At 41.6% G+C, this 27,969-nt stretch overlaps 1 protein-coding gene across 2 annotated transcripts in view; it reads right to left on the bottom strand.

The window, feature by feature from the left end:
- The window catches only part of ARMC2 (armadillo repeat containing 2), a 100,453-nt gene that overhangs the window by 68,597 nt on the left and 3,887 nt on the right, over positions 1 to 27,969 (bottom strand). For both annotated transcript variants that reach the window (XM_069488294.1, XM_069488295.1), the window contains 2 exons: positions 20,347 to 20,518; positions 12,463 to 12,670 (listed from right to left, as the gene is read on the bottom strand). In XM_069488294.1, the coding sequence (XP_069344395.1) occupies positions 12,463 to 12,670; positions 20,347 to 20,518 (380 nt within the window). The remainder of the gene's footprint in view (positions 1 to 12,462; positions 12,671 to 20,346; positions 20,519 to 27,969) is intronic.

Raw genomic sequence — 27,969 nt, 5'->3', positions numbered from 1 at the left:
AAATGTGGCCACAGTCACTGTGAATACCCGTGTGTGTGGCCGCTGCTCCTGCTTCCTGTGTGGCGCGACCCTCAGGGACCGTGCAGGGCTGCGTCCTGGCCCTCGGCCTTTCCGACTGCCCCCAAGAACTAGCTTCTCCCAGTGTCGTTTTTTTCCATGAACATGTCCTTTTTCTTTTTAAGGACTTAACACTTAATATGATAACATTCATTTTATCATAAAGTAAGGGAAAAAAATCAAGCTACTTTTCCAAAAACTATCTAATTAATTAATGCTCAGAAACCATTGCTTTATTTTTGTACACAATAAAAACATAAATCTGGAAGCAAGATGTCCCTAACCAATCAAGAAAGAATATGGGACAGGGTCCTCTCAAAGAAGGCGGAAATAAAGGAAATCAACCCTATAAAAAGGTAGAATACCAAAAGTTTGACAGTGTGTGAGGCCAAGGAAGTTCCCATATTTATTCTCCTAGAAATAACAAGAAAGTTTGAGAACAACAGAGGCAAGGCTCTCCTTTCAACATATACACCTGTCCTAAACAACTATTGAAATCAAGCAAGATAGTTTTCAACTAAAGGCCTTCCAAAGTCACTGGTCCACTCTCCCTGAGGTCATGACCAGTGATGAAGTTGCCTCCATAAATTGACCTTTGTGTACCCTCACTTCTAAAAAAAAAAAAAAGAAAAAGAAAGGAAGGGTCCTTCTTAAATGCAAAAGCTCAGCAGTGCTACTTCCTAGGAGTCCTCAAGAAGAGCACAGGGCTGAGATTAGCTGCTGTTTTACATGACCATCATGGTGTGGTAGTCCTGAGCCCAAGCTGCCCAGGTTCAGATCCTAGGTCTAACTTTTGTCAGCTTTGTAACCTTGGGCAAGTTACTTGGCCTTGGTTTCCTCATCTTAAATCGAGGGCAACAGGAGTTTGAGGTTGCAGTGAGCCATGATGATGCCATTGCACTCTAACCAGGGTGACAGAGCAAGACCCTGTCTCCAAAGGAAAATAAATAAATAAATAAACAAAGGGCAATGCCTGTGACTGACACATTGTAATAGTTTAATAAATTGTCAATATTATTTTTCTCTTTCTTTCTGAGTCAATAATCACCTGTCTAATCAGTTTAGTGTAGGTTTTATTGAGCTAAAGAACATATCTGGCATTGCCCTGATGAAGTTTAAAATCTACTTGGAGGAACTAAGGGCCTATTTTTTTAAATGGAAAAGTCCAATAACATCACTAATAAAGTGTCAGAATTTCAGGTTGTAAGAATTCAAGGATGCTGAGAAAGAAGTGATTAGTGAGTGGGAGAAGCAGACCACAAAGTGGGCCTTAAAAGAACAAAAGTGGAACCAGCAAATGACAAGACTCTCCTAAGGGGAGCAGCATGAGTGAAGGTCCAGAAGGGAATAAGAAGCCTGAAGCTCAGGGCAGCGGATAAGTGCACAGAGCCAACAAGATAGGCACAGAGAGTTTCTGCTGGCAAGGATGGGGACCAGCTGCCCGAAACTCTGGGTGGAGTAAATGAACACAATCTGATGGGCAGTAATAACTGTATAGGTTCTCATACCAGGAAGTGATGGAATTTGGAGTTATGCCATGACAAGAGCGTTTAGGAGACTTGGAGTGAGGGAACAAGGACTAATCTTCTTAGGGTGATAGTGGGACTAGAGAAGAAGGAACGAATTCAAGAGATCATATAAATGAAAGGTTGATGGGATTTGGTGGTTTATTTCAGGCGAAGGAAAGAACAGAATGTAGACCTGGAGCAACAGGAAGACAGGGTTGCCATCAATAGAAACAGCAAGGTTTCAGCGTAAAACAGTTTGAGGGATAAAGCAAGTCCGGGTTTTGCCATGCTGAATTTCTGATGGAAAATGGTGCATCTGCCAAGGAGACAGGGACATCAGGAAAAGGGCTCTGTAAAGACCAAAGTGGTCCACAGAGACCAGAGTCATCAGTAGAGTGGCTCAAAGACTAGACACTTGGGAAAAGGCCTTATTGGATACTCGTGGGTCAAGGACAGAAAGGGGAAAAGGAATCCAAAGAAAGAAGAGAATCAAGATATGCCCTCATGCAGTTCAAGAATACTTAGAAAGAAGGCATGGTTAACAGGTCACAGAAGATGAGGACTGAGGAAGAACTGTCCAGTGTGGCCAGGGTATGCCTAGTGGGGTTTCCATGCCGCAGTATACCTGGAGCCCCATAGGAAGAGTGAATGGGAAAGACAGGGATCAAGAAAAGAAAATCCCTCCTTCACTAAAGAAGAGGAAGAATATATGGCCTTATATACTCAACAGAAATCTCCCTGTAACTTCTACTCATTGGTCTTGGTTCTACTAATTGGTCACATGAACAAATCTTTATCCATCTTCCCCTTGACAATCCTTCAAATATTCAAAGACGTTGCATTTACCATTTAAAGTCCTCCTATTTAAATCTCATGGTTCTACCACTTATCACTGTGTGATATTGGATAAACTTCTTAACCTAAGCTATGGTTTCCTCATCTGTATATGAGGGGGTGGTAAATAATAGTACCCCCAACATAAGATTGCACTGAGTAGTCAATGATATAATGTGTAATTGCTTAGCACAATTCCAGGCACATAGTAAGTACTCAATAAATGTTTAGAATTGTTGCTGTTGTCATCACTGATCTCATTAACAAAATCCTCCAGTCCCTCCCAACTGTTCCTCACATGACACGGTTTCAAATCTTTATCAGACTATTTTTGGTTACTCTGAGTATCTGTTTGTCCAAATCCCTTGTAAAGTCTGGAACCCAGCACTGAGCCAAAGCAATGGCTGGAGAAGCAAGGAGATATTCTAATGAATGCAGCCTAGAATGACATTAGCAGTTTTAGGTCACATCAGAATGGTGGGCAACTCTTATCTTTCCTACATGTGCAGCTAAGGCAGTTCTTCTCCACCCATGTTGGACCTTTACTCATTCTTATTAAATTCCACAGTGCTGTGTTTGGCAAAGGGTTCCTGCCTCTCAGATGTTTTGGGATTTTTTGTGTGCGTATGTGAGACAGAGTCTCACTCTGTTGCCCCTGGGTAGAGTGCATCGGTGTAGAGTGCAATGGTGTCATCGTACCTCACTGTAACCTCAAACTCCTGGCCTCAAGCGATCCTCCTGCCACAGCCTCCCAAGTAGCTGGGAATACAGGTACATGCCATGACGCCGGCTAATTTTTTTTCTATTTTTAGTACAGATGGGGTCTCGCTCTTGCTCATGCTGGTCTTAAACTCCTGACCTCAAGCAATCCTCCTGCCTCAGCCTCCCAAGTAGCTGGGAATACAGGTACATGCCACGACGCCGGCTAATTTTTTTTCTATTTTTAGTACAGATGGGGTCTCGCGCTTGCTCATGCTGGTCTTGAACTCCTGACCTCAAGTCATCCTCCTGCCTCAGCCTCCCTGAGTGTTAGCATTACATGCATGAGCCACCGTGCCTGGCAGATGTTTTTGAATCTTGATTCATTCATCCAGCATAATTGTTCTCAGCTTCTTGTTCCATGTTATTAAAGACCATAATTAATTTTTTGACATTGTTTTTTGATGTACCAAAAATAAAACAATTTCAGAAATTATTCCTTAAAGTTTTTCTGTGAAATTCTTCTTAGAGGCAGAACAGCATCATTTTATTTGTTAGGATATACTAATCTACAAATAACAAAAACATAATTTTAACTGAGTTAAATAACACATGGAATTTATTGGCTGACATCACCCAAAAGCAGACAGGTAGGGTGGATTTTAGGCATGGTGTGATCAGGCCTTTGGCTCCATCTTTCTGCAATTCTCTCAGTTCTGGCCTTCCCTCGGTTCCAAAGTCATCTTGTCCCAATCATGGAGGAGAGTCCTACGTTCCACTCTGAACAACCAGAACCAAGCTCTGTAGCCAAGGCCATGCCATACACGGAATGAGTTACTGCTGCTCATCCATGAATCAATCATGTTGGCAACATCTACTTCTGGACCATATGCATTCCAAAGAAATAAAAGTATATTTTTTAAAAAATATTATAAAGTTCAGATTTTGCTACAATTCTGACAGTTCTTCCAATTATGAAAAGGTCAGCAATTTTTTTCTTCAAGGGCCAGATAATATATATTTCAACTTTGTGGGCCAAGTGGAAAAATCAAGGCTACCATGTAGGTACTTTTGTAACCATTTAAAACACAATGATTTTTACATGTATAAAACATTCTTAGCTCAAGAGCTATTAAAAAAAAAAAAAGAACAGGTGGATGGCCAGATTTGGTTCCTAGGCTGTAGTTTTTTGACTCCTCCTTTAGAGCAATAACTAAAAAAAATTAAGAAGTAGATTAAATAGAAGAATTTGGCCTTTAAAAAAACAATAAATTTATTTCCATTTTGGGAAAAATTACATGTAAGGAAATTTTAAAGGATGTTACGCATAAAAGAAAATGGGCCAGGTACAGTGGACCATGCCTATAATTCTAGCACTTTGGGAGCCTGAGATGGGAGAATCACTTAAGGCCAGAAGTTCAAGACCAACCTGAGCAACATAGTGAGACCCCGTCTCTATGAAAAATATTAAAAATTAGCCAGGCATGGTAGTATGACCTGTACTCCCACCAGTCGATTGAGCCCAGGAGTTCAAGGTTGCAGTGAGTGAGCTGTCATCGTGCCACTGCACTCCAGCCTGAGTGACAGAGTGAGACCCTGCCTCAAAAAAAAAAATAAAAAAAGAAAGAAAGAAAGAAGGAAGGAAGGAAGGAAGGAGAAAGAAGAAAGAAAAAAGGAAGAAAGAGAAAAGAAAGAAAGAAAGAGAAAATTTAGCAAGTTTTGAACTAAACTTATCTTTGCCATAAGAAAAAGACAGCTCATTTTTAGAACTAGATTTAAGTTCCAAGTACAAAGTAGGTAGTAAATATTTTAGGCTTTGTGTCCGCACAGTCTCTGTCACAAGCACTCAACTCTGCTGCTATAATGTGCCATAGACAACAAGTAAAGGAATGAGTGTGGCTGTGTTCCAATAAAACTTTATTTACAAAAACAGGTAATGGGCTAGATTCAGTCCACTGGCCTTGGTTTGTTGACCCCTGCTTTATAGTGTCTTAGCTACTTTGACTGCAATTTGAATATGCCCACAGTGGGGTGGGTGGGGAGGGGTGGTCCCTTCATTGTGTCTTCGTAGCCTGAAGCACCAGATATAGAGTTTCCAAACAGATACCGCTCTTTCTTAAATACTAACCTGAAAAATAGAATTCTACCACAACAGTTACACACAAACACAATGAAATTAAAAGACATGATTTTAAAACAATGTTCATAAGATCAAAATTTTAAGAAAATCCTCAAAGGTACCTACAATATTGGGTTATAGCCCAAGATTAAAATAAAAAAATACACACACACACACACACACACACACACACATCTTGGTGGTGCCCCCTTATTTAAACAATGGACCCACATGCCTGGGAGTGGCATTAAAGGCCGCCCCTCGCATGTTCCTAACTCCCTTCCAGGCACACTGCTCAGCTCTATGGCTCACAGTCTCAGCATACCTCCTGTCACCACCATGTCAAATCCAACCTTTGGCTTACACTGCTCCTTTAGCTAAGAACACAATGCTCCATCTCTAATGAATATCAGCCCTCAAAAGGCATCCCCAAATCCCACTTACTTCAGGTAACCTTCCCCGACCTTCAGGTCAGAATTAGATGCTCTGACCTCTAAACTCTCAGGATGCCTTCTGTCAGTTCCCCTTCCATTCCTCCAGCATTAGAGTTCATCACTTACAGTGCTTCTAAACCTGCGTGTGCATTCAAAGCAGTTGGAGGTCTTATAAAAATGCAGATCTAATTCAGTAGGTCCAGGGCCGAGACCCTGCATTTCTAATAAGCACCCTGGGGCCTCTGATGCTGCCGCACCAGGGACCTTGAGCAGCAAGGCCTGAGATGTGTGAGCTCCTCAAGGACAGGGTCCACTTCTCTGTCTCCCAAGCCCTCGGCAACACAGGGCATTGCTTACCCCAGCAATGTGTATGGAACAGAAACTGTGGAACAAGGTGGGCTTCTACAAAATCATTCGGCCTATGCCCGTCTTTTCCAAATGAAAATTTTCTCAGCCACGTTATCCTTAATTTCTTAAAAGAATAATGACTTCATTGTTTTTGAAAAAATGATATATTTATTATTATTTTTTAAGGCCAGGCAATATAAGAAAGTACAAAGAAAATTTTAAAAAATCATCCTGCACCCATCACCCAGAAATAAACATCATTAATATGTTATAAACATCATTCCAGACATATTTCTGCATATATTCAGATGAAAAGATAGAAGAATGAAAGAACAGAAAGGTGAGAGGGAAGACAGGTAAATGGATACATATAAATGCAGTCATACCATACATGTTATTTTAGTGAAAAAGCATTAAGTATAAATTGTGCTTGAATTTAACAGAGAAACAGAAATTGAGGTGAAACTGAAGGAATTGTAGAACTTCAGATGAATAGGTCTTCACAAGAGTTATTAGTTTCTAAAAGATCTCTCTAAAGTTAAGAAAAAAATAATGGAAAACATTAGGATGCTGAAATTATTATCTTTAAACAATACATTTCCATTTCAGATTGTAGCCACTGACATCTATTCCTTAATATGAAAGTGAAGAAAGTAGTATTCACATTTCCTCCCAAGTACTGGTTTTTAGTTGTTTATATTACTACTACATCGTCAAGGTTTCTGTTCCATACCATTATTTTTAGATTTGTTTAGTTTTAATTCAATATGAAAACAAAATAAAAATTTTACTCACCATGAATGCTTTTATCATAGCTTCTTCATTTCTAAGTTTTGAATTCTGATTCATCAACTTGTTGTCTAAGAGTTCTCTGGAAAGTGCATGAGTAGTATATTCCCTAAGTTCATTTGTATTTGAAAGTGTCACCTGCTGCCTTTTTACTGAAGGACAACTTGTCCAGCAATACAATTCTTGAGTTATCCCTTCTAATACTTAGGACTTCACGGATATTACTCCACTATTTTCTGGCACTGAGTGACGCTTTAGGAAAACCTGGGGCTTAGCCAGGCATGGGGGCTCACACTTGTGATCCCAGCATTTTGGGAGGCCAAGGCAGGAAGATCATTTGAGGCCAGCCTGGGCAACATAGTGAGATCCTGTCTTTATACAAAATATTTTAAAAAGAAAGAAAGAAAAAAAACCCAGGGCCAGCCTGCCTTTTTCTCCTTTTTATTAAGGAGACTTGTTTATTAAGCCTGGGTGGCCACAGGAGATACTCTTCCATTTGCCCATCAAATCATCGATTAAGCGTATACTAGGTACTGGATAGCGTTCCAGTACTGAGCACTGTTGGAAATGTCTCAAGGTAGATTAATCCATATCAAATTTTGCTGGGTCACCACATGTCCATTTGAACTTCAGATTTAAATATTTATCCCAGAAAGTTGTCTTCTATTACATCTTAATATTTTTCTTTTTCTTTCTGTTCTGATTTCTTCCATTCCCCATGGGTCGGTGTGAACATTAAATTACCTAATATTTGTAAATCACTTAGAAGACTGCCTGGCACTATCAATTCAAAGTAAGATAGTGCTAGGAGGGGAAGTGAAGGAGGAGGAGAAGGATTGTCTTCTCCAGTAAAACAATTTCATCCTTTCTTATCTATCTTGTAATCATTTTCATAGCTTTATATGTATTTCTTTCCTTCTTTACAATTTCCTATAGCCTGACCACAATGTCTCATTGTATTTTTAGCTGTTTTTATTCTAATTTTTAATTTCTAATGTGGCTTTCTTACCCATGTTTATACATTTTTCTTTCATTTCTTTTTTGGGTACTACAAACTTATCTCCTTATGGGAGCTTATAATCTCTAAATTTTTATAACCCAAAGAAGAGCTCTTTTTCACTTTTTTTTTTTAAAAAAAAAGAAAGGGATCATATTATCTATAATTTCTACATGTTTCTGGATAGAAATACCTTTTGTGATCTAATTCTTTCATCTGTCTTTTGCTATGTTCTTTACATATCTGAGTTCTAGTGCCATGTTAGTTCTTATCCTAGTACCATTTTAAATATCATTTTTATCCTAATATCTATTTAAAAATTTAAATAGAGCCATTTATTTGTTGAAGCTGAATATGATACACACAGGGAGAGAACTAGGGTTCTCTGTAGCTTAAACATTAGTTTTCTTGAATGTCCAATCACCAAATCCATTATTTTTATTGACTTGGGACTTATGTGTTCCCTAGATTGTGTGGAGCAGGGTGCTATGACTCCCAGAAAAGCCCTTTTACATAATATGCTCATTAAGTTCTAATCTATCAAACCCTCTCCCCCAAAATACACATAAACTACCTGGATCACAGGTAATGAGAGTGTCTCCCTCAGCTCCATCCTCCCCTCACTTCATGGTCTGGATTCTTGAACAGAGTCCTTCCAGGGGCATCCACACTCCTCCCGTGGCCTGCCCACATCCTTAGATCTCATCTCTCTAGTTAAAGATTATTGTGTACAACTTTCTGAACTAAGAGATTCACTTTTAGTGAAATCTGTTTCTTGCTCAAGGTCTGAGGAGGTATGTGTCTACTCTCAAATTACCCCTTGTTTTCATCTAGATTTCTTGGGTTCTGGAAGGTTAAATAGATACTTTTGATTGCAATGTTCCAAGTAACAAAAACCCAATCTGAAATACCATAAACTGTCCCTGTTAAAAAAAAAAAAAAAAAAAGAAAGAAAGGAAGGGAGGGAGGGAAGGAGACAAAGAAAAAGAAAGGAAGGAAGGAGAAAGAAATAGAAAAAGGAACATACCGGTTCACAAAACAGAGCAGTCTACAATGTAGATAAAGTGGCTTCAGGCACAGCTGGACCTAGAGGTTTATAGATCATCCTTGAGCTTGATCACTACCTTCATTCCTTGGCTCTGCTTATTTATTTACAACTTCCCTCTCAGAGTCTCTTTCCGCAAGGCAGTGAAAGGACCACTGTCAGCTCCAAGAACACATCATCTTTGCAGCTTGTGAAAATGGAGAAAGAGCACTTTTCCCAAAGGCCTTGGTGAAAGTCCCAGGGAAGAATTCAACTGGCCTGGCTTGGATCATGTGCACATCTCTAAACCAACAGCTGTAGTTGGGGGTTGAAGAATTCTGATTAGCCAGCCCTGGGCCACATAACCACCCCTAGGAAAGGAGGTGGGGAAGACAGGGTCCACTCTCCTCCAGAAGTGAACTGGGCAGGAATTGTCATACAATGCAAGAGGGCTTATTCTCCAAAGGGAAGTTTGCCAGGCAAACGTAAAAATCAAGACCATACTGCAGTGTAAAGTTTGCTTCATGTTTTGTAGTTCTGGCTTGGAACCATTTCTTCTGTTTCATTGATGACACTTACTTCTGTTTTTCATTCTTTGCTGGTTTTATTGGGTTTCTGCAGAATACCTTTGCATCTTTAACCAGAAGCCACCTTTTCTTATTTTTGATTACAACAAAACTAAGAACACTTGACAGTTTACAAATAAGGCTTTCAAGCCTTGGTAATCATTCCACAGCCCACAGTAAGGGCCAGGAGGAGATGGGAGTGAAAGAACAGAGTTACTTCCATTCTACAGATTAGAAAACTGAGCCCTTGAAAGTGTTGAGACTTGTCAAATACAGCTAAATCAAATGGCAGAAAGAACCGGACCTAAATCCAGAGATTCTGGCTCCCAGAGAAGGGTTCTTGACTCTCCGTAACAATTAACTGTTCTTGGGCTTTCTTCCTAAAGATCACATTTCCAAACCATCAGAGTCTGAACATTTACACAGAAAGCCTCAGGAGGTTCTTCAGCAGCTATATAGAGGGGTTCATCAGATTGTGCCAATGGATGGAGGGATGGATGGATGGAGATGTACCCGCGCATATCTTGCTCAAGGTCTGAGTTGTGTTGTCTTCAATCCATAAGGTGATACATACAAGTGAGGGAGAATGAAATACTGCCGAGGAGCAGGTCTGCCAAACCTTAAATAAGTCCCTCAATGGACACGTGGAGATTGTCGTACCTGGCACACAGTTTGAGGATGACAGTTCCATAAGCGCTTGAGAGTATGTTCTCTTTTGTAAAGTTAAATAGTCCCCCAATATCTTGTTTGCAATCACACCTTGCTTAGTAACTCCTTTTTCCATCATAACCAGCATAAACTCAATCCATCTCATGTCTGAAGTATCCATATTTTAAATTAAGGGTGTATAAATCACCACAGTTACACTGAAACAAACTGTTCCTTTCTCTCCCCAGCCAGAGAAGCACTCGACACAAAGGTGGCCTCTGTCACACTGGACGAGGTTGTAAGGACCCCGCGCTGGGAGCGTGTCCTCACCAGCTCTGTGCCCTTTCCACGGTCTGCTCATGCTCCTCCTCCACCCCTTGTCATCTCAATTCCCTTCCCTCCCTTCTCCTGCCAGCCCAGCTCACGGATGAGAGTCTTCATTTTCCACTTTATGGTTTAAAGATGAAAAAATGTTAATTGAGGGTAGGGCTCTCGCATCAAAACTGGGAATACTCCAGTGCATAGCAAAGATCATTTCTTGGAATTATGTACTTAAATGTTTACAAGAAACAATTATCAAGTGTCCCAGACTGATTCATAAATGTAATTAATGAAAGAACTGCTAAGAGCTTCCATTTTCTGGTTTGTTTTAATCCTACTATATAAACATTTTTTTTTTTTTTTTGGGCACCACTCCAACGCAACTCCATCCAAAAATTAAAGGAGGTAAAGATTCATAAAACAAAAATGTTATTGAGAGTTAAACTTGCCAGCGTGTATTGCAAACCCAACTCAGACACAATCCTTATATGATGCAAAAGCCATCCTAACAAAACAAAAAGAATATAATTAGTGCTGCTGCCAACGCCTCATAATTTTGGACAGTCAGGAAGAAGTGCTAATTGATCTGTCCTTTGCTGTGGGATAAAATATGTGACTGAAATGCCCCTGCTGTCCCAGATTGAGGAAGACATAATGAACTCTGGCTTGCCAGATTACTCCGCCACATCTGAAGGTTTGCAAAGATAAACAAACAAATTAAATAGCTCTTGTCTGGTTTTCCTAGTCAGCTTTCATTACTGTAAGGATGGATGCAGCAAGATAAATGTTTCCTTTTTACTTCGGTACTGAAAGAAACACAAGTTTTCCTGCTGCCTTTTATGTTTAAGCTCTGAGGTCCACAGCCTATTCTTATTCACCAGCTGGAAAAGATTTGTTTGCAATGGTTAGTTTGATGTTTTCTGCTCAACTCCCAAAGTCCCAATTTGAAGTCATTCTCTTCCACTTAAGGAGACATTGCATTTTTCGTTTAATTTAAAAAATGTTCTGAATGCAAAGTGACATTACAAGGACTACTAGGTTGCCTAATATAAATTCCGTATGTGTGACACTCTTCAGGCTGTGTCAGCAGACAAGGTCGGTTCGGCTAAACTAACAAGCTGCCAAGCAGCCGCTTGGGGGAAAGTTTTAGGCACGCTACATGTGTACAAGCCAGAGTCAGACGCGAAACCTAAAGTGAGCGCAACGAGTACTTGGTCTTAAAATGGCCCATGGAATTTAATCTTGTTAAACAAATTCAAACTGGGCAGTTATCCATGATGACCCAATGGAAAGTCCTGGAAAAAAATATCTTTAACTGAGTGACCCTGTGCAGTCCAAGACCTTTTGCCTATCTTAGCATCATTACTGGCAGGGACTGGAAAATAGAGCCTGCTCTCCCCCTTTTGCCCCCATTCTTGCCTCCAATTATATACAGCTTCTTTAGCAAAACACCAGGGTAAGAATTCACAAGGCCCATACGGTGAACCACACAGAGAAACCTCTATAAATCTTTAATATGGTGGGAAAACTGCTTCTCAAGGAAGTCCTAGCTCAGAACATGGTATGAAATAAAGTAATTCCTGATCATTCATTTATGAGGGGTCAATGGAGGGATCGTGTAGATAACTGAAATCCACAGACTTCTCCCTGTTTTAACCACTAGTTTACAAAATAAATATTTAATCCAAATTTCTACTGGAGAATAAAATAAGTATTTGATCCTGTGGAGTTAGCAACAGTGCACTAACCCAGAGGGAGATAATAAGAGATTCTAGGCCAGGCAAGAATCCCAAATAATACATAGACAGAATGGTCAGTGGTCACTCAGGGGCTGGCTGGAACAGTCCAACTGAACCTTATTCTGACAGTCCTATTGAAGCAGAATTTTGGCAGTTATGAACAAAATTTTCCTGAAGATTAAATAAGAAATGATGTAAAATCAACTCCATTCAGCCATGAGAAAAAAAAAAAAAAATCTCTCCTATTCTTGCACACTTAACTTAAAATTTTGCTTGTATAAATGGGAAAAAGCAAATCAATCATCTATGTAAGATACAGAACAAACTGGTAAATGATATTGTTATCCTGACCAGAAAATTAAATAAAAGGAATACTGACCCTCCACTTCTGAGATGAGACAGTATGGAGGTTGTTCCTTTGAATGTTTCTTGCTCCTTGATTTCAGTGAAGCTTCCGTCACAAGTTAGCTGAAGTGGGTGACTCTTTAAGCGGCCAACGGCATTGGATTCTGTTAAATAAACCCTGTTTATTTCCACCATAGAGTCCCCCATCATAACTGTGTCTTTGGATTCCACTGTCTTCTTCGCTGCAATAACCAAGAAAATGGTTTGGTCAAAGCATTTCTTACCTTAGGAATCACCACCTTTCAATGTTACTTTTTAATCTAACAATTTATATGATTTAAAAGTCATACACTTCAAGCTTGAGACCCCAATAAGCACACACAAAAAATAAACAAAGAAAAAAAGAATAAGTCATACATTGTTTACAATCAAGTCTGGAATTTTACGGCCAAAGCCTCTCTGAGTGTATACAAGACCTCACCACTATTTAGGCTTGGCACCATCAAGCCATCGGCAGATGAAAACAAATAGGAGCTTTTCTCCATTAGCTTAGCGTCTACTTGAAGGCAAACACTTGACTTTAGGCTTATGAGCTACCTAGTCCATATAAGTACTTCTGTGTCCTATAACAAGAATTCTTCCTCCTGAATTTGATCAACTTAGTAATTTTTCATTCAAAAAATATTTATTGAATGCCAGTGTCAGGCACTGTCCTAGGCACTGTTCCTAAGAACACTTGCACTGGTGTCAAAACAGGGACCCCTGATCCCATGGGGCGCACATCCTAACAGGTATAAATAGACAGTAACCAATGTGCCATAACAAATAAGGTATATGACATGTTATAACACAGTAAGTGCTTTGGAAGAAAGCAAAAGCAGAAAAGCAGAGAAGGGTGAAGGGGATTGGGAATGGGGGCAGGTAGCAACTTTAAATAGGGTGGGCACAGTGAGGCACGGAAGGCAACCCCTTAGTGGAGGTGAGGCATTGAGCCATCAGATGAAGAGGGACAGTGTTTCGAGTAAAGAGACCAGCCAGTGCAGAGGCCCTAAGGCAGGATATGCCTGGGGTGCTCACATAATAGCAGGAATGGAGTGTGTGAGGGGGAGAAGGGGAAGGCGTGAGGGGCGGTGGAGAGGAGGCCCAGCAGACCATTCTACACAATGGAAAGGGAAGTCCATTGAAACATCTGTAAGGCTTTCTAACGAGGAAAAAGATAGAGTTGCAAGAAGACATCCTGCCTCTGAACTGAAACATGTCTTGTGTTTATCAATGCAGATCCTTAGATGTATAATACAACACTTTCCTTATCGGCAAATTGACATTAGGAATAGCTTATCATCTTACGCTACTACTGGACTCTAGTCTGGGTTAAAACATTTTGTCAAAGGAGAAGAGAAAGTAAAGAGAGAGTAAATCTCCCATAGTAGAGTGTGGGGAGTGAGCTTTAAGTTTTTCCAAAATGACTCAAGGTCTCCCTTTCTGTATGTATTTAAAAACCAACAAACCAATAAAAACTAGCAATAACAAAACCACCTATTCTACCCCCTGACCAAGCTCCCTGCTTTCAAAACACTGAACTTTAAAACTGAAAGGAACCTTAGCGATTGGCTAGTGTAACCTGCATTTTTCAGATGAGAAGATTGAGAATGCTATTTTGTAAGGTCTAAGGTCACAGGAAGAGCCAGGACTACAAGGGTGAAGAGCACAAGCTTTCGATTCCATCAGACTTGGGGCCAGTGCAGGCTCCCCAAGCATCCGCTGTGCGCTGTGGGCAGGTCACTCAACTCTTCTCTCACCTCCTTCCATGGTCCCCACCTCTTGGGGTGTGGTGAGAATTAAATGATGTGGCCAGGTAAGGTGACTTATATGGTCCTAGCCCACGCAAAATCTAGAAGTTACTGTCATTATTATTATTGGAACCCAAGACTCCTGACTTCTGGTCCAGAGCTCTATCCACAGCACCATGCCACCTTAAATAACTTTACCACTGAATTACAAAGCATTTTTATAGTTTATTGCTATCCTTTAGGATTTCTTTCTTTCATTCATTCACTCCATAAATATTGATCAAGCACCGGCTACTATGTTCCAGGTGCTGTTCCCTATGCAGGTGAACCTGTGGTGAACAAGCCCCAGCCATCACAGAGGGATGTTTCCCTTCCCTTCTAGAAGGGAAACACAATCACACTTGTGGGTGGAGGAGCCGCACCCGTCTTCACAATCCACTGGAATGAGCCTGTCAGTTAGAGCTAAAATGACAGCTGCCCTGCCCTCACTCTGACTCCTGATGGTTGGCCCCCGTTAAACTGAGCGTCGGTGACGATGCTCCGTGTCTCCCTGGCAAATATTTGCAGCACATCGTACTAATGTTATAGTGGATCATGGGTAAACTTCAAAAGGAGACAGCTACTGGGAGCATTGCCACACCATTCAGTGTCACAGCCATTTCTTTGACACCTGCCAAGCACCACACAGTTTTAGGATCTCGGGCCACAAACAGAGAAAACCATTTTTCTTACTGAAGTTGCCAGTCTAGTAGGGGAGATAAAGAGGCAGATATGTAAAGAGATAAATGCATCCCAGTGTGGCCCAAGCAAGGCAATGAGGGGACACAGACAGTGGAGACGCCCCGAGGGCGGGAGTGGGTCAGGGAAGTGGAGCCTGAGGAGCACTCTGACGGTTACCAGGAGGCAAACAGTCTGAATAAAAAAGAACGGAAGTCTGGAGTCAAAGCCAGCCTCATGTGTGCACGGCCCGGCCCGTACAGTCAGGCAGGGGCCCCCTTCTAGAAGGGCCCACACTTGGTTTAGTGCTCTGCTGTGGCCATCCTGAGACTCTTAATGATTTGTGAACGGAGAGCCCTGCATTTTCATTTTTGCACTGGGCCCAGCAAATTATACAGTAGGTGCTGCCTGGGGCTCGAAACAGCAGGACGGGTGTGGAGACGGAAGGGGTTCCACACTGCGGGTGCACCCCCTGTTCCGGGGAAGGTGAAGGAGCAGTGAGAGCAGGGCCTGCAGTGTCCGGCTGGGGCTGGGCCACACCGGACCTGTGCACGCCGAGGGGCCGGGACTCCAGCCGCTAGGGCCGAGCTTAGCAAACCACAGTCCCACCAAATCCGGCCCGCCTCTCGTTTCTGTACAGCCTGCAAACTAAGAATGGCTTTTATATTTTTAAATGGCTGGAAAAAAATCAAAAGAATATTTTGTGACAAGTGAAAAGTATATGAAATTTAAATCTCACTGGCCATAAATCAGCTGATGCTGCTTCCGTGCTACAATGGCAGAGTTGAACAGGATGAACAGAGAGAGACCATATGGACCACAGGTCTAAAATATTTACTTACTATCTGGCCCTTTACAGAAAAACTGTACAGAAGTTTGCCAACTTCTGTAGTAGGTGTTTCCCAACCTGTGCTCCCAAAAGAGACTCCACAGTCAGGTGGGTTTGTGAGATGCTGTGTTGAATTAAAATTACGCAGGTTTCTTTACCAGATGGCTTTACCAACCTTTAATATGCTCACGTGCACAGACACTGTATTAAGAGGGTGACGAGTAGGCAGTGCTTCCCTGACTTATTTGAATACTGACACCTTTTTCAAAAGCTATTAACATCTTGCCAGAAAGTGTTACCCGGAATTCCCTGGAACTCAGTTTGGCAAATATTCCTGTAGGCACAAGGCCTCTGAAGGGGTTTTCAGCAAGGAAATGGTACAATCTGATTTTTTAAAATAGAGACAGGTCCTGCTTTGTCACCCAGGCTGGAGTGCAGTGGCATGATCATAGCTCCCTGCAGTCTCAAACTCCTGGGCTCAATTGATCCTCCCACCTCAGCCTCCTGAGCAGCTAGGACTACAGGTATACACCACCATGCCTGGCTAATTTTTCTTCTTTTTTTTTTAGAGATGGGGGTCTCACTATGTTGCGCAGGCTGGTCTCGAACTCCTGGCCTCAAGCCATCCTCCCACCTCAGCCTCCCAAAGTGCTGGGATTGCAGGCGTGAGACCCCACGCCTGGCCCACTCTGATTTTTATTTGCTTCCTGACCTCTTGTGCTTTATAGGACACACAAAAAATGATCATTTCTCATGGTCCCCTGGGATAAAGAGGTCAGGCCACTGCTTTCAGCCTGGGTGGGAACTTGGCTTCCCCAGGCTCCGCTGGCTGCTCCATGTGCTGAGGGCCATTGTGGACCCATCTGCAGCCCAGCACAGCGCCCCAGTGAGCTCAGGGCAGGCCTGAGAGGAGCCAGACAGGGAGGAGGCGAAGGGCCATAATGGCAGTGTGGCAGTGGGGGACAGGAGAATGCAGGCTCAGGAGAGATTTAGGAAGCTGTGGGGGCTCAGGGATCAGTGAGAAGGTGCTGACTGTGCTGAGGTCTCCGCCTGGCTTGAATAACTGGGGAGGCGATCACAGCGGCGCCACCTCCAGCCAAAAACCTGTTTGAACACAAGGCAGTGAAACTGCTGGCCCTATGGAGAAGGCTACTCACGTCTCTTCCCCTTTCATTCTCTAAACCAGGAATTCCAAACCTGCCACCACACTCTGGCCCTGCCTGTGAGGTAGTGCCAGCTACAAACCACGTCACACCAAGTGAAGGGACGCCCTTTGTCTCTACGCACAGTTGCCTCTCCAGCCTCAGTTACCCAACCAAGGCTACCCTTTCTAAACAATAGAGACTCCGGAATGAAACCCAGGGAGACCCTATTAAAACAGCAATGATTCTAAGACAGGAGTGCTCAAATATTTTTATAATTGGGTAACACTTACTTTCAAAATGACAATAAGTTTTTGCTGCCATTATTTCCTGAGTGCTGGCACAGCCCTCAGGGATGAATGGTGAAGTGGGGCAACTGCAAACAGTGGATGAAAGAACTACAGCAAAGACACGCTTCAGTGCATCTCGGAGGTGTGAAGCTGTCCCCAGTGCTGGGAAATGACAGCCATAGACAGCAGCTCCCAGAGCATGCAAACAAGGGCCAGGTGGCCCGGGAGGGAAGGAGCCAGGCCACTGGGGAGACACCGAGGAGGACAGCAGGCAAAACCCTCATCTCTACAGTCATCTTCACATCAATGTCAATGGCTTGGCCAGCGGCAGCGTTCCCAATGTGAGCTCCCAGGAGTTAAACTCGGCAAACAGACAACATTCAAGCTCAGAAGCAAGGACACGAATAAACAGAGGAGACGCCCTCACACCAGTCCTGTTCATAAGCAGTGCCCCTGGCTCCAGATCCCAGCCCCTCTCGTCTTGGCAAGCACTTTGCTCCCGCCATTACCAATCCCCTCTGATCTACCTACTCAGACACGAGATCCCCGTGATGGAACTTCTGAAAAGTTCCTCAGATTATTCGAATGTGCAGCTGCAGTTGAGAACTGCTGTTGAGGAAAAAAATACACATCATGCTGTCTCGCCCTGACTTAAACCTGCCCCGGCCTTTCACTGCAAGTGGGACGCAGCTGGTCCGTTTCCCATGCTCCGAGGCCCTGCAAGCTCTCTGGCCTCGGCTCTCTCCACAGCCACCTTCCAGCCACCTGGACTTCAAAAGTCCTCCACACCGGAGCAAGCGCGCTCTCATCTCAGGCCTTTGAACTTGCTTTTCCTTCAGTGTGGACATTGTGATCCACAGTTTTTTACATGGCTGTCCCCTTTTCATTATTTACATTTCAACTCAGATGTCACCTGCTCAAAGATACCTTTCAGAGCCACCTGAGCTAAAGCAGATTACCCCTGCCACAGGCACTCTATCCCGTTATCTTGTTTATCTTCTTCAGAGCATTCCTCAGAATGCAAATTATCTGATGTATTTGTCCTCCTGTTATGTCTACCTCCCCTCCCTAGACCGTAAGCTCTCTGAGGCAGGACCTGTAGCCTAGAATGACGACTGGCACATAGTAGGGGCTCAATAGATACCAGACTGGCTGTATTAGAAGACAGACAAACTGGCACATTAAGGTAAAGCAAGCTGCCTAATGATACACTCGGTCACGGCATCACGGTGTGGCGCACACACCTGCACTTCCTGTCTTCTTTTCTCCTCGGCTCTACCTCTTCATCTACTCAGGGATCAGATAGGCAAGTAAGTGACACAAGCTGGGGAGTCCTGGTGAACTGCATTTCACACCCTGAGCTGCATGTGGGGACTACCCAGCTCCAATCATTCCCCGTCGGAGCTGTATGGAATGGGGACCCAGGGCTGCCAGATTTTCTGATTTTTCACAAGAAGTCATAAATTTGGATTCTTCCATGAGAGTCTTTTACTTTTTAAATGTTAGCAGCTAATCAAAAGAAAATGCTTGTGGCCGGGTATAGTGGCTCAAGCCTCTAATCCTAGCACCTTGAGAGGCTGAGGGGGGAGGATCACTTAAGGCCAGGAGTTCAAGACCAGCCTGAGCAAGACTGAGACCCCATCTCTACTAAAAATAGAAAAATTAGCTGGGCATAGTGGTGTGTGCTTGTAGTCCCAGCTACTCAGAAGGCTGAGGCAGGAGGATCACTTGAGCCCAGGAGTTTGAGGTTGCAGTGAGTTAGGCTGACATCACTCCCCTCATGACTTGGCAACAGAGTAAGACCCTGTCTCAAAAAAAACAGAAGAAAAGAAAAAGAAAAAACAAAACTGCTTATGTGTCAAACAAGTATGATGCTCAGGTGGAGACTTGTAATCTTCGGGATTTCTCCTCAGACCGTCTGTGTCTCTCTCTAACTGTAAACCTCTCTCTCTTCATCAATCCTTGTTGACTGGCCGGGCGCGGTGGCTCACGCCTGTAATCCTAGCACTCTGGGAGGCCGAGGCGGGTGGATCGCTCAAGGTCAGGAGTTCGAGACCAGCCTGAGCAATGAGCGACACCTCGTCTCTACTAAAAATAGAAAGAAATTATCTGGCCAACTAAAATATATATAGAAAAAAAAAATTAGCCGGGCATGGTGGCGCATGCCTGTAGTCCCAGCTACTCGGGAGGCTGAGGCAGTAGGATTGCTTAAGCCCAGGTGTTTGAGGTTGCTGTGAGCTAGGCTGACGCCACGCCACTCACTCTAGCCTGGGCAACAAAGCGACACTCTGTCTCAAAAAAAAAAAAAAAAAAAAAAAAAAAATCCTTGTTGACTGAGGAAGAGCCAGTTCTATCAGCTTCTGGTAAAGTAGTTTTCCAACTTTTTTGACCACACACAGAAAGAAATCAATTTATAATATGACCCTGAACACACCCAGAAGATGGAAGTAAAGTCTCCTGAAGCAATACTTACCCTTATTGTATGTAATATACCCTGATATTTTCCATTATATTCTATTCTACTTCATTTTTTTTTAAATGCTGATGTGAGCCACTAAATTGATTGTCATCCCACTAGTGGGTCCTTTCTTGCAGTTTGGAAAACCTTTAGTATGCCCTGGATGGTGGGTGATTCCAATTGTTGGTGGCACTTCTTAGGATGTGAGGTCTTTCCCAGGTTTAGATACCTGGCGGCAGTTCTGTGGCAGTAGAAAAAGTCCCATTCAAGTTTTGCTTACATAGTCACATGCGATCAGAAAGGTATTATCAAAGACCCAAGCTCAGTGTACATTGTAACAATCTTATAATTCTCATTAATTTTCTAATGAAATTAACAACTTTTTGAACTCTAATTTAAAAATCATTTATTTCTGATACATGTGAACCATCCATTAGGAAACATTTGAACTAATATTCTTTTCCTATCAAGTTATGTCTCTTAAAAAACTGTGGTATTTAGATATTCTTTATAAACACCCAGAAAAATATATGAACAACGTTTCTTAACCAGCTTTTGCCCAATATTAACCAAGTCTTAGTTAATGTAAAAATCATCTGGGGTTAGGAAAAAAACATATAAAAATAGCTTTTGTGTGCAAATTCAAGAAACATGCCTGTTCCCAGAGTTGAAAGGAGGTTACATGGGCTTACAGTCAGTGGGAGGAAGGGATCTGTCCGGCAGAAGGGCCCCCTGGGAGGCTGCCCTGAATAACCGAGCCCGGGCACTGCTTATTCTTCTAATCTTCGCAGGGTCCAATGGTGGTTTGGGAAAGGAAAAGCAGGGATCCTCTTCTGTGGTGGGAGATGCTGGAGCTTTTGGTTTCTGGAAAGAGATTTTTGAAATTATTGGCATGAGTTTTGGGGTCTCAAATAAGACTCACCACCCTGGAGCCAGCCCTGACCCTTCTAGAAAAGCACAAGGACTCTCTGCTGGGTTTCATCCTAGCCCCTAGCTCCACCTACTGTGTCACTGGCCCATCTTACCTAATGTGAGATATATAAGAAAACACCTTTTAATTGTCTTTGTCAATTATATTGCATTAACTACTGTGCTACAAGGCTTAGCATATTTGAAAAAAAAATAGTTTATCCACACTTGCAAACAGATATTATCCATATAAGAGACTATAAATATATATATTTTTTGAGATGGGGTCTCACTCTGTCATCCAGGCAGGTGTACAGTGGCATAGTCATAGTTCACTACAGCTTGAACTCCTGGGATCAAGTGATGTTCCCACTTCAGCCTCCTGAGTATCTGGGACTAAAGGCGTGTGCCACCACTCCCGGCTTTATAAAATTAAATATAATATGTTCAACATACATTGCAAATTTTTGTGTTTAATTCAGCTCAGAAAATACTTATTGAGCACCTATATGTGCCAAGAATTATGTGTAATATAAGTGTTCCCGTTACATATTTTGGACGTCACAAAAGTATTTTTTAATAATATCAAAATTTTTAATTTAGATTAAAATGTCACAAAACATAAAAGCAAGAAGTTGTCTTTGACTTACGATATAAAAACACTTTATTTTTTACATCTCAAGAATTCTATGCTGATACTTTTTTCCTCCCTTCTTTTCATAGGTGTTGATGTTAATACCCTTAGAAAAGGAACATTACTGACAAAATTCTAATTCCTTAAAAACTTTTAGAAAACATTTGGACCAAGCTCTGTGCCACCCAAAGCTCCCTATGATCGATGGTGATGGCCTCCAAGTGGGTGCCAGAACCTTACGGAAGGTTTTAGTGTTGCCTGGTGGTCCTATGCTTCCTGCCCCTAACTTTAGCACAATTATTTTTTTATGAAAGACCAAACTTAAGGAAACAGTGCTTTTAGCTCTCTAACCAAAAATAATGAAGATAATGTTCCTAAAGTCACTTCTATAATATGTGAAATGAGTGACTCACTATCCAGTAAGTTAATCAACAGATTTTTTAAAAAATACAGTGTGAAATTCAAGTCATATCATTTGGAAAAATGGGTAAAGTCATCTATTACACATGACAAACACTTTTCTTGCATACACTAATAGAACATCTACATCAGAGTTCTCCTTCAAAGAAGTGGCTTATTTCAATAATGATGACATTCTTCAAAATACTTTTTATTTACTCTTGCTCATTTTCACCCAGAATCAGTTTATAAATCAGAGCCCCCCCAAAATTGGTTTTATAACATTGGAGACACATTTTCCTAAACACAGTTAGAAAAACGGTAAATAAAATATTTGGCATAATATAAAAGAATGACTAAATCACTCTGGAATTAAACAGACCTGGAGTAGAATCCTCTTACTAGTTAAGTGAACTTGTGCAGGCCATTCCCGTCTCTGAACTTGCCCAACTATAACATGGAGACAGTAGTCCCCTTATAGCGTCACTGACATAAATACAATTCCTGTTATGGAAGCTTAAGAAATGCTAGTTCCCTCCCCTATGCAAGTCACTCACCCTTTTTAAAATACAGATTTGGTTCCAAGTTACTTTTAACTCTTCTCAAAAGTCAAGGCCCTTGCCTCCGACACAACCTTCCTAGAATAAAGATACTGGATTCTGAGGTGTCTGTTCGAAGGAGATAACACTTGTTTGTATAAATTGTGCTATATTTGTGTATTAAATAGTCATTTTACTTTTCAGTTTCCCCTATTTGTTGCAAAATATTCATAGGAATGTGACCATGAAACTAATAGTAACAGAAAAGCTAAGAACATACATGATATAGGAAAGTAAGTGTTTTATATGTAATTATGAATGGTGAAATACATAGGATAATCTCAGTTTTGAAGGTAGATATGAGGTTTTCTTAACTCAAAAATGTCTATATTCTGCAGGTACCCTGGAAATGGAAAAGAAGATGGAGAAATCTGCCAAATAACCACAATGCAGGTAAAGTAAATGGCTCCTTTTGTAGACACCTGCACCATTATAAGTGTTCAGGTGCTAAATAAAAGATCTTATAGATAGGGAAATACAGTTTGGAAAGCTAATTTTTCCCCAAAAGAGAGTAACTGAATCATCTCTGGAGAGCAAGATAAAGCCCCACAACTGCTCCTTGATAAAAGGCATTATTTTCTTGGTGCAAAATCAGTAATTGTTTGTACAGTGAAAATTTAGTTCCTTTTTACTACTGACCTTTAATAAATAATTTATCTCACTTAAATATGCATTACACTGGACTACTTAGAATATAAAGTGATATATGGAAAGCATTTTTAATTCTCCAAGAGAAAACTACTACACAAGTCAACAATTTCTTTCATGCCAGATTCTATAAAATGTTCTTCCACATTGTGGAGCAAAATGGCTTTTATGAAGAAAATCAGCAAAATGTTTTTCTTATAAAATTCAGTTAATTTCAGAAATCAGAGACTGTTGCCAGTAAGTTTAAATTTTCACTTAGGAACCTTACCTGGCCCACTTTTGTTTCGTGGCGTTAACCAGTGACTTGAGTGTGATTAAGGACGCTAGGAAAGTTGGATTTTAAGATTTGTTCTGGCTGATGAAACTGCGACAGTCCTTTGAAGGCACAAAGACTATGTTCACAGAATGACCCAGTCAAGGAAGACACAAATCACAGGGCATTTAAGGGATCCGGCTGGCTGTGACTCAGCCCAGCTCCGTGGCCCCTCTGGATTGCCAGGTGGGGTCTCCCCCCATCCTACATGAAGACTGGAAAAGGGAGTCAGGAACATCCCACCTCAGAAAGCTGCCCACGATTTAGTTTGTAAAGCAGCAGAACACACAGGCAAACACCCACACACGCAAGAAAAGGCATCTTAGAATTCAGAAAGCAAATATTAAAAATTCTCCCAAGCACACAGCCTTTGAGATGTGGCCATCCTGCATGCACGTCCGTAACTGTGATTTTCTCCACAGGTGCTCTGGGCTCCACTGTCACTCTCAGCATGTGACCTACTGTTGTAATTTACCCTTCCTTTCAGAAATAGTAAAAGAAAAACACTACTTTGACTCAACTCTGCTTTTCTTAATCTAGATCGCCCCCAACCACAAGGTCTACATGAGTTCCTAAGTCCCTTTTGCACTTGTCAAATACTTGGAGCTTGGTTCGTGTAAAATATAAAAAACAGCTCACACTCACCTATGCTGTTAGAGGAGGATGGTAGTTGCCCTGGGGAGACAGTGGCCGAGAGGGGCCATGATGGCACTTTCTGACTCTAGAGATGATCTATTTGGTAATGCTGGTAGTCATCTATTTTTTCTTTTTGAATGCTAGTTACTGAGGATGTTTTGTTTGTGTAAATGTATCAAGCTGTATTCTTATGATCTATGTCTTTGCTGTATGTTATTAATACTAAAAAGTTGAATATTCTTCCCTATAAAGGCTTTTAAAAATATATATATTTGGAGCTTACATGACTGAGCTTTGTAGGTTTAGAAAACAGAGGGAGAATTCTGCTTTGATGGTGATACTGATGAAAGACAAACTTTCCTATTCATTCACATGGTCACACTTGTTCTCTAACTTTATACAATCCAAAGTAAAAGAGCAATTATTTCTGTATAAACACATTTGAACACCAGCTAACTAGAGTAGCAGAATGAAAATAGTAGTAACTGCCACTCAACTGCCCCAGGTCTCTGCTCTTGTGGGACGGTAGGGAGCTGCTAAGGAAAAAAAAGGATGTACCCGGCACACCTGTATAGCAGGTAGATACAAATGTTAATGGAACATTATCATTTATGTGCAAATTACAGTGCTTTCCCCTCTGCCTGGTATGATTACAGGTGCTAAGAGAAACCAGCCTGAGCAATCAAGAACCAGGAACATCAGCTTTTCCATTTTTCCAGGCCCACTGCCTACTGAAGGGTATTGGGGAGCAAAGGCCAGATAGGAAGGGGAGAGAGAGAAGGTAACTGTACAAAAACAAAGAGTTTAGGCCAGGCACAATGGCTCATGCTATAATCCTAGCACTCTGGGAGGCTGACGTGAGAGGATGGCTTAAGGCTACGAGTTTGAGACCAGCCTGAGGAAGAGCGAGACCCCATCTCTACAAAAAAAAAAGAAAAAGAAAAATTAGCTGGGCATGGTGGTGTACACCTGTAGTCCCAGCTACTCTGGAGGCTGAGGCAGGAGGATCACTTAAGCCCAGGAGTTTGAGGTTACAGTGAGCTATGATGATGCTACTGTACTCTAGCCTGGGTGACAGAGCAAGACCCTGTCTCAAAAAAAAAAAAAACCAAACCAAACAAACAAACAAACAAAAAAAGAACAGAGATTAGCTAATCTGTTCAGTGCAGGAGCTGAAATGGGCTGCTCTCTGGGTTCCTCTTCCCTGACTCACTGCTGGTTAAAGAATTATTAAAAGGCAAACTAGTCTAAGAAAGTGTCCTAGATCCAAAAAGCACTGAGATTCAATTGGGTAGGTCTTCACGAACTCCTTCGGCTACTGTGTCCCTGAACCATGAGACACTCCCCCTCCACTGTCTCCCTCTGTCTCCCCAGGTGTCTCCTTCTCCCCACTCCCTCTCTCCAATGTCCCCTTTTCTCCCCACTTTGTCAATTTAGTGGCTACCATAGTAAAAAAAAGACTCTTTAAAAAGTGAAGTAAAAAAGAGGAAAGAAGGTGGAAGGGCAGGTATTATGAGGCCATTTTCAAAATTTTTTGACTGGGACCCCAAATTTTAATTATTGTTTAATATGAAATATACTTAAGACCCTTACATAAGCTACTATAACAAAAATATTTCAAACTAAAGCAGTCATTTTACTTAAAATGGGGATTTCTTAGGCTACTTTTATTTAGAACAGAGTACCAAGCCATTCTACAGGAAAAAAATTTAAGTTCAATGGCCCTAAACAGAGGCAAATGCCAATGCTACCTTAGTTTAACACCTAATCCTGTAGTCCAAGAACTGTACCAGTTTGACAAGAACTAGATTAACTCTAGAAATAAAGATTTTTAGGGAAGAGTAGGCCCAAACTGAATGAGTCCCCCCGCAAAACTATAGTAATTTTGAAAGCAATTTATAGGAATCAAATCACAGAATCATAAAACAAAGAGCCACTCTACCATAAGGTAGATCTATTGGGCTACCAAACTGGGCCCTCATGCTGTAGCTGGCTCAAAACCCAAGTGGTTTCCCAGGTCGTGGATGCAAGAAGCCATGTGTCAGCAATAGCTAGCAAATTATTTATTGCATATTGATTCATATTTACTATTTGGGGATCGCATTTTTGTCATATGCAATATAAGAACAAGTATTATCTTCCTCACAGAGGCATTCTGGTAAGCATTTTAAAAATATAAGATATATCTTCAGTCAATTGGGGTCATTTAAACATGCACTATGCATTAAATGGTATTACTGAGTAATGCTAAACTTCTGAGCTGTGATGATAGTATTGTGGTTATGTAGAAGACTGTCCTTGTTCATATGAAATGTATACTTAAATTTTTGTGAAGTATCATAATGTCTGCAACTTATTTTCAAATAGTTCATCAAGAACAAACATATACACACACATACACATACACACACATATAGTAATGGAAACTGAGAAGCAGCTTGACTAATACCCCAATCCCATGCAAATCAAAGGAACTGGTATCATCAAGTTCTTCTGGTAGCAGAAGTATAAAGAGAGGAGTGGCTAAAACAAGGAGGGCTGCCTGAAATTCTGTGTAACTCCTTCCCTCTCAGCTCCATGCAGTCAGGCTACTGAGCCCAAGAGAAGATGGAAGGCATATTCTCTAAGCAGGTAAAACAGGGGGTCTCTAACTGGGGTCAGTAAGTAAGGGCACCATTACAATAAGCAGCCTTATTGTTGAGTGGCAGAGTTCTTGTCATAAACATGGATAGTAACTGAATATTTACATCCTGAATGCTAGGCATGCCTACCTTCTTCCTGCACCTGGCTCCTAGAAGCTAGCAACCAGCCTTTAACCTCCAGAAAAGAGCTGGGAATATACTTGTTTACAGGGAATGTGACTAACCCATAAGGAAAGCCCTAAAAATACTGCTGTTGGGGTGTCACCGACAACACAGCCCAGCCAGATCCCCCTAACTGTAGGTATGGGTAGATAACATCTGTAGGTTGACCAACCCCATCCACACGCTCCCGCTCTTAACAGCAGCCAAACAAGCAGCATGAGGCACCAAAAGGAGCTGCTAGTATAAAAAATAGAGACAAAAACAAACATAAAAATGCAACAGAGACTACAAAGGGAGAAGAAAACTTAGTTACAAAATAAAACTACAATTAATATACTCGAATAAGATGCTGCAACCATAAAACAAGAAGAGACCACTATATAAAAGATAATTTACAGGGAAAAAAGTGTTTTTGAAAGTTAAAAATATGATAGCAGATATGAAAAGAAATCAATAAACGGATTAGAATATAAAGTCTCTCCTAAAACAAAATTGTGAAACAGAAAAGAGACAATAAAAAAACTGAAGTTCCAGTCCAGAAGATCCTATACTCGAATAATAAATTCTAAAAAGAGCAAACGGAACAAAAAAGTAGGGGAAACACTGTCAAAGTAATTTAAGGACATTTCCCAGAGCTGAAGGGCACAAGATTCCACATTGCAAGGGCCCTTCAAATGTGACAGGTATGTGACAGTGTGACGGATGAGATTGGACTCATGCAAAGGCCCATCATCATGAAATTTCAGAACACTGGGAACAAAAAGAAAATTCCTACAAACTTTCAGAGGGCAAAAACCAGGAATCAAGGTCTCAAATAATTTACTTCCCATGCATCTTTTCTCAAGAAGCTATGGGAGGGAATGCTCCACCCAAATCAGAGTGAATCAAGGAAGAGGACTTGGGATACAGGAAACAGGAAAAAGTCAGCCCAGGAGGAAGAAGCTGGCTCCCCAGGATGATGGTGAAGGGTGCCCGAGGAGAGCTGTGCAGGGGTACCCAGGGCAAGTGGTTGGGAGGGATGTGTGGAGAGTTCTCCTCCGAGGAAGTGAATCGACAGAATACCTCATGTGCCTGAACACAAAGGGAGATTTAGATCACTGGCCATGAGTTTGGGGTTGAGATGGCAATATACAAAACTAAAAAAGTAAGGCAATTTATTAACACCAAGGAAAACAAAAAGTGGCACACGAAAGGAGAAGTAATCATCATTAATTCAAGGATCATCTATGAACAGGGTTAATCATAGTCAGAGAAAACAGATCTAACCGAAGTTATGGTATATCTAATGTATTGACGGCAGTCATAGTGGGGACAGAAAGGGTGAATGTGTCATGATGGGAGGTAAACAGCTAAATCTTCATCTTCCTTAGTGG

This window comes from Eulemur rufifrons, chromosome 15, assembly GCF_041146395.1.
Source record: "Eulemur rufifrons isolate Redbay chromosome 15, OSU_ERuf_1, whole genome shotgun sequence".
In the NCBI taxonomy this organism is placed as follows: domain Eukaryota; kingdom Metazoa; phylum Chordata; class Mammalia; order Primates; family Lemuridae; genus Eulemur; species Eulemur rufifrons.
This window is presented reverse-complemented; position numbering and strand designations above follow the sequence as displayed.